This window comes from Triticum aestivum, chromosome 2B, assembly GCF_018294505.1.
Source record: "Triticum aestivum cultivar Chinese Spring chromosome 2B, IWGSC CS RefSeq v2.1, whole genome shotgun sequence".
NCBI lineage: Eukaryota > Viridiplantae > Streptophyta > Magnoliopsida > Poales > Poaceae > Triticum > Triticum aestivum.
In genome coordinates, this window is record NC_057798.1 from 67,294,686 (window position 1) to 67,301,980 (window position 7,295).

The following is a 7,295-nucleotide window of genomic DNA, read 5'->3' on the forward strand; positions in this document are numbered from 1 at the left end:
GCGTCATATTGTTGACTGAAGCAAATCGTTTTGTATCTTAGTAAAATAGAAGCGTGTTTGCTTATATCTCAAAATAATAGTTTTAGCAATAATGAGTCAAATTTGTTTGCAATGAAAGTAATTAGCTCTCTTTTCCATGATGTCAAATACAGATGTACATAATGTTAACGACAGAGATTCCACAATATGAAATCAGCAGAGGATTTCTTCAAATTCTTGTGCTTGCGGTGTATTCAATTTGGTCATCAAGCGCATTCCACGTGGCACAGTTACTGGTAAGAACAAAAGGTCTAATTATGTTTACTAAAGCCACAAATGCGCTTAAGCATATTTGTGAGTTCTGGAACTCCTATAGAAGAAAAAACGAAAGGACACATGACAGACCGTAACTAATTTTATGTCGCTCAAACAAAAATATGCACCTGAAGCAAATACATGCTTAGAACACTTCAAACAAGTTTCATCACAACTAACATCAACAATATGGTAAAAAAAGTACTTGTTTCACATAAAAGGCAGCCCCCTGGAGAGGTCCAAGCTTGAGTTAGGTTTCTTTCAAAATGGATATAATATATAGGACCGAATGCCTGTAATACTTCTGTACCATATGTAATTATGCTATAAATTCCTGTCCCAGAAAGGCAGCAAAACCATATGAATAAAGCAGGCCTAACAGCACGCCAACTTTACGTGTTCCAAACCTTTGCAGACTGAATAGAACAACGAGAAATGCAACGTCGTGACCACTTCACCTGACAAAAAAAAAATCAAAATAGAAGGTGAGCACCCTGCACTTCTAAGCAGTAACACGTCTTTTTATTTAACCGGCTAATACCAAGCAACGTATTCAAGGTCACCTTCATTAACACTAGATATTCCAGCCTTCAAGCCATCTACAGCAGACATCACAGCAGATTTACCTACAGAAAAAAATGGAATCAATACTGTGATAAGATGAAAACTGGTAACACAATACTGCTGAAAGCAAATATGCAATGCATCAGAAGTATATGAACCTGACATTGCTGGTGTAACAACACCATCCGCTATCACCACAGAAGTACAAAAAAAGAACAAGCATCAAAAGTAGCTTCTTCAGCATAGATGAAGTCTCAAGGTGCTCTTTGATCCACAAAGACCTATTGAGTTCTACCAATGGTACCTTGAGTTGGAAACCTGATATACGGGTCTCAGAGAGCAGTTAGTTAGGGAGCAGACTAGCCTTTGCATTCCTGCATAGTATTAGAGAGTATAAAGCAAATATTCCTCCTGCCAAATATACAGAACAATCATTACTAAACATAAAGCTCAAGGAAAAGTACTATTCTCTAATCTATTTGCCCTGATGTTTGACCTCTAATCTTAAGTTGAGGTAGCTTTAACTATTAATTAAGTGGCCTGTGAATATACTGGATGCTGACTCTAAATATAAGAGGGGGGAAACCATTTCAATCTTTCTAGGATCTCTGTGAGGACCTGAGTTTCAGAAATGCATCATGTTGGTGACGATGCAAATAGTTTTAGTATCTTAGTAAAATAGAAGCATGAGTGGCACATATCTCGAAAGAATAGTTTTAGCATGAGTGGCTTATATCTCGAAATTAGTTTTCTCTTTTCCATAATGTCAAATCCAGATGCACATGATGTTTTGCATTTAAGACAGAGGTTCCACAATCTGACGCAGGATGTTGAATTTGGTCATGACGTGCATTGCATGTGGCGTAGTTAATAGTAAGAACAGGAGGTCTAGTTATGTTTAGTAACACCACAAATGCACTCAACATATTTATGAGTTTCAGAATTCCTATAGAAAAAAAACGAAAGGACGTGACAGACAATAACTAATTTTATGTAACTCAAGCAAAAACTATGGACCTGAAGAAAACACATTCTTGGAGAACTTCAAACAAGTTTAATCACAACTAACATTAAGAATATGGTCAATAAGCATACATGTTGAAAATAAAAGGCAGCCCCAGGGAGACATCCAAGCTTGAGTTGGGTTTCTTTCAAAATAGTAGTAGATATATATAGGTCTGACTGCCCGTAGTACTTCTGTATCATATGTCATAATGTTATAAACTCCTATCCCAGAAAGGCAGCAAAACCATATGAACAAGGCAGGTCCAACAGTTAGCCCGACTTTGAATGTTCCAAACCTTTACAGACTGAAGAACAGTGAGAAATGCGTAAAAAAAAATCAAAATAGAAGGTGACTATCCTGCACTTCTGTCCAGTAACACATTTTTCTATTTAACTGGTTAATACCAACCAACATATTCAAGGTCACGTTATTAAGACTAGATATTCCAACCTTCAAGCCATTAACAGCAGATATCACTGCAGATTTTACCGAAAGGGAAAAAAAATGCAAGTAATACTGTGAGAAGATGAAAACTGGTAACACAATGGCACTGCTGAAAGCAAATATATAAGATCATAAGACTAGGTGAAGAGAAATACGACGAACAATGCATCAGAAATATATGAACCTGATATTGCTGGTGTGACAACAGACAACACCATCCGCTATGACCATAGAAGTACCAAAGAGAACAAGCATCAAAAGTAGCTTCTTCAGCGTAGATGAAGTCTCAAGGTGCTCCTTGATCCACAAAGACATCTTGTGTTCGACCAATGGTACCTTGAGTTGGAAACCTAATATACGGTTGCCAGAGAGCAATTAGTTAGGGAGCGGACTAGCCTTTGCATTTCTGCATATTATAGAGAGTATAAAGCAAACATTCCTCCTGCCAAATATACAGAAAAAACATTATTAAACATCAAGCTCAAGGAAAAGTACTATTATTCTCTAATCTATTTCCAGTGGTATGGCATTAACATACAGTGATATCCCTTCTCCATCATTATTTCCCCATAAAACAATCAGAGTCTACTTCAGCAAATGGAATTAAAATCAGAGTGTATATTACAAGAGGAAAAATGCATTGCCCTCACTCACTCATCAGTGTTACCTCTAATTAGGCTACCACTCCTCAATGCGCCCTCTGCCACTCTTTCCAGCATTAATAGCTTTGTAATCCAAATTCGGGCCAAATGAGTTACAATAGATCAATCTCTCCATTTCAGATGTAGCAGAAGCAGGCAATAAATAGAGTTAAAGGCATGAGAAAGTTGCATGTAGTAGTCTTAACAGTAGCCTTTTCAGGAAGTTACTTCCAATCCTTTAAAAAATCACAGATACTAATTCTAAGAGCATGTATACATTTTGTAAAAATTGGAACTAAACAACTGAGGTTTACAATCTTGATTTCAAGGATTGTATGCATGTTCCAAATGCTTGATTTCAAGGATTAAAGTGGCAAACAACTTGAGTTCCAGCAAACCAATTATAGCTAGAAACTTTTACCTGATTGAGTAGCTCCATCAGAATACGCTGAATTCTCGTCAGCCCCAGTATGAGCATCGAATCAAGCACTGGATATAGCGTCAACCTCATCGATGAATATTATAGCCGGGACATTCTCTTCAGCTACGCGGAATACATTAGATAAATGATAGTATTATGATACAATGCATCAACAAAAGAAGTGATAAATAGCAACCTAAGAAAAGCTTCACATAGCAATTTTTTGTGATAAACCCTAATAAGAATATATAAACCACTACCAGAAACATTAAGAAGCATACACAATATTACTGACAGCATCATAGGCTATATTAAGAAAAGTTTACTTGCCTTGGCAATGCATACAGTAACTAAATGTTTTTTGCATGTAAGATGTATACAGAACACAAACAAAAAGGTCGTGTCAGATGTTAACACGCACTGCTTAGGTATAGCCTTAAGTCTTAACCTTGTGTTAACAGATCTCCCCGAACACTTCAGTTCAAACAAGTCCAGCTTTTTTACACTGGGAGTCTCGAGCATAAACAAGGAAACCTAGTCATCACCTAACAAAATAGGCATTTGTTACATGGTCAAAGCTTAACACATGCTATATTTTTGTAAGAACAAAAGGACAACCGAAATACTGAACGCAGAAACAAGGTTAACAAATGCATGTTACAACTATCCGCGTCTTACCTCACTCAAGTACGTCTGCACAAACTCTGAACCAGAAGCAGTAGTGTGATGTGGCACCGCTTTAGCAAGCATGGTCTTGCCAGTGCCTGAAGGACCATATAGCAGTACAACTCATGGTGTGTCAATGGTAGCTCAACTGCCTCCTGAATTTCTTGTTTTTGGATATCACATCCCCCAATGTCCTGAACATAATCAGAACAGAGCAAATTGTTATTGACTTTCTTTTATGTGTGAAACAACTGCGGTAAGTAACAAAGATACAGGCTCAATAAAAGGAAAAGTTTCGGTCATGTTATGCACACAATTTTCCGCAAACATTTTAACAATCTTGGTCAACCTTAATGATAGGAGAATAAGAACTAGGCTCAAAGCAAACCATTGCATGGGCATACAGATTCTGAAGTAAGAACGCCAGAAGTAGCATTAAACCATTTCCACAGTACTATGGTAATTTGAGATCATCTATTTATGTTCGCAAAGAGTAGTTTATGATCTAAGACTAAAAGGAAATGCACCAGCGGTACTAAATTGTCGGTCAGTCTCCAAAACTGATCCCAGCATTTTAAACAGTCCCTAGCAAGAACACAAATGTGGAAGCAAGTCAACGCAAAGCTATCTTTTCTTGTTTATCAGAAATGCACCCTAATTAGGCATTCACAAAATTAAGAGCAAAGTCTAGCTTGCAAACCACAAGTACCAGCACTGATACTACACATGGCAACATCAAATCTACCGAAGGTTAACTAAAATTTCGCATAGCACAGGCGTCTCACAGACGTGAACAACCCAACAGAACCCGCACGGCACAGGCAAGCCCATCTGAGACTATTATGACATCGCCGCCCAAACCAACCTAATGAACCTCAGCAACCCACTGTCAGGCCCTGTAACTGACGAAACATCCGAGGACACGAGGCACTTGGACACTTGGTGGAGATGGAGTCTCTGAAGTTGGATGTCAAAACTCTGCAGCGACAAAGAGAACAAGACCGCAAGGAATTCTCGGATTTCTCCAAGCAAGTTAACAACAACTTCCTGGTCATGCAAGGTTACTTCACAAACATGCAAGCTAGCCGCCTGGATAAGCTCATCTCTGCAATAGTTACTGAACAACAACTTCATGGTCATGCAAGGTTACTTCACAAACATGCAAGCTAGCCGCTTGGATAAGCTCATCTCTGCAATAGTTACTGATCCAAGAGCAGATGAGGGACAAAGTCCTCCTCCTGGAACTATCTGGTTTGGGGATTTACCTGCAACACCTGCTCAGGGTGCAGTGAACAAAGAATCGACTAATTTATCCCCAGGGCAGTGCAGTGTCAACATTGCAGAGCAACCACACCCACCTCCCAAAACTACTCAGATCAGATGTGCACAGTTAATCAAACCCATCCCAGCCCTCCACTGGAACAAGACCAAGTAAATGTTGGGAGAGCACAATTGCATGACATCAATGGAAAGGAGTTAAATCTAGATCGACGGGAAAACTGAAGGCGATCAAATGCAGAAATGCACCCACTCCCTCATGATCAAATGCACAAACACCTAGCGAGCAACCATGCAGTATCATTGTCTCAACACTCCAGACCCGGTAAAACTTCATCAGCCCCCCCACGCCACATACTCGTACAAGCAATTGCGCTAAGCAGGAACGTCTAAGTCCAACCACGAGATCTCGATCGACGGCGGAGATGGCGACAAGAAGGAAATCCAACAAACAGCTCGAGCGCAGCATCTCGACTAGGCAATATCTCAAACACCAAGCGCACAACGAAACTGAAGCCAATTTAATACACTGTGGCCGCTGGGAGCGGATGGGGAGAGATGGTGGCGGTACGTACCGGGGAAGCTTGGACGTCGAACGAACCGGCGCGGCCGAGGCGCTGGCGCAGCAGCGCGCCCTCCACATCCTCTTCAGCGTCCGAGTAGCCGCCTCCGCCGGCACGGGAGCAGAGGGCAACCGTGGGGGTGGTTGTGCCGCCGTCACCGTCGTCGGAGCTGTCGACATCATCCTCTTCATAAGCGCCGCCAGGGACCACCCACCGCATCTCCGCCGACTCCGTTTCGGCAGCCTCCGTGCCAGGGACAAGGCCTTGGTACGGAGAGGAGGGGCCACGCCCAGTACGCCACGCTCGCCGGCCGGTCCATGCCGCTGCCCCCTCGAAGCAAGCCTCAGCGGCGGCGCTCGCCGTCGCTCCGCACACCACGCCACCGCGGCCATCGACGCGCTCCCCGTCGCCCCGCGCGGCCAAATGCAGCCGACGTGGCCCGCCAATCTCCGTGGGGCCGAACCTCCGGCCGCGCGGAAGAAGGCCGCGGCACGAGGCACGCCGTTCGACGACGTTGGCGGGGAACGAATCGGCCCGCGCCGCGGGCCGGTGCAGACGAGGCGCTGCCGCAGCAGCGCGTCCTCCTGATCACCCCACTTCAGCGTCCGGGTAGCCGAACTGGCCGGTGACCCAGCGCCGAGCGCGTCTTCGAGAGGAGGGCCCACCCACGCCCCGCCCGCGGCCGGTCCATGCCGCCGCCCCTCGAAGCGACCTCCAGCGGCGGCGCTCGATGTCGCTCCGCCGTCGGCCATCGACGCGTCAGGCGGCCGCTCTCCGTGAGGCCGAACCGCCGCCGGCGGCACGTGGTGCGCCGCTCGGTGGCGCCGATGCGGAAGAAGGAAGGGGAAGGATGGTGGGGACTGGGCAGGGGCTCCGCGGCATATTCCCTCACCCACTCTCTCTCTCTCTCTTCCGGACGGGGCGGGCCCCGGTGGGCAGTGTCTTGGGTGTAAAAACTCGGGCATCTCTCCGGGAAATACGCTCCACGCCACACGTGTGACCTCCGGGCGGGATGCGGCACACAGCTCTCCTCCTCACCTGCTGGAGTGCTTGCTCGGCAAGAAAGGTGGGATTTGGTTGGCTTAATTAGGAGGCGCCTCACGTGCCGCGCTGCGATGTGGACGCGCTGTAACTAACCAAGACAGCCGGAATGATTGGGTGGGCCCACGCGACGATTCTGTCGTACGTACGTCCCCGCCAGCTGGGGGGACCGGCCACATCTCAGATGAAACTTGTTTCTACTTTGGCCATCGCCTGACAAAAAGTGTTCAAACGTTTTTATCTTCGCCGTTGCAGTTCTTTGTAAATTCATCAGCAATATTCTTGTTTGTGGGGGAATTATAAGTTTACCATTTCCTTTATTTTTTTGCGAAATGAATAGGTTTATAATAACATTTCCAATGCATGATTGTGCTTCT

The 7,295-nt window shown here is 44.4% G+C and overlaps 1 protein-coding gene across 32 annotated transcripts in view; it reads right to left on the reverse strand.

Moving 5' to 3' along the window:
- LOC123043519 (probable potassium transporter 14) overlaps window positions 1–6,871 on the reverse strand; it is a 9,365-nt gene extending 2,494 nt beyond the window's left edge. For 6 of the 32 annotated variants that reach the window (XR_006419260.1, XR_006419257.1, XR_006419253.1 and 3 more), the window contains exons 1-8: window positions 5,890–6,860; window positions 4,049–4,230; window positions 3,819–3,915; window positions 3,371–3,493; window positions 1,163–2,750; window positions 1,017–1,046; window positions 858–920; window positions 500–752 (exon numbers count right to left, since the gene is read on the reverse strand). Coding sequence is in view for 4 of the 32 variants with exons in the window: in XM_044465996.1 (XP_044321931.1) it covers window positions 702–752; window positions 858–920; window positions 1,017–1,046; window positions 1,163–1,176; window positions 2,493–2,658; window positions 2,976–3,033; window positions 3,371–3,460 (472 nt within the window). In the remaining 28 variants the exon portion in view is untranslated. The other 26 variants (XR_006419263.1, XM_044465996.1, XR_006419266.1 and 23 more) reach the window with 24 other exon arrangements.
- Window positions 6,872–7,295: the final 424 nt, after the last annotated feature.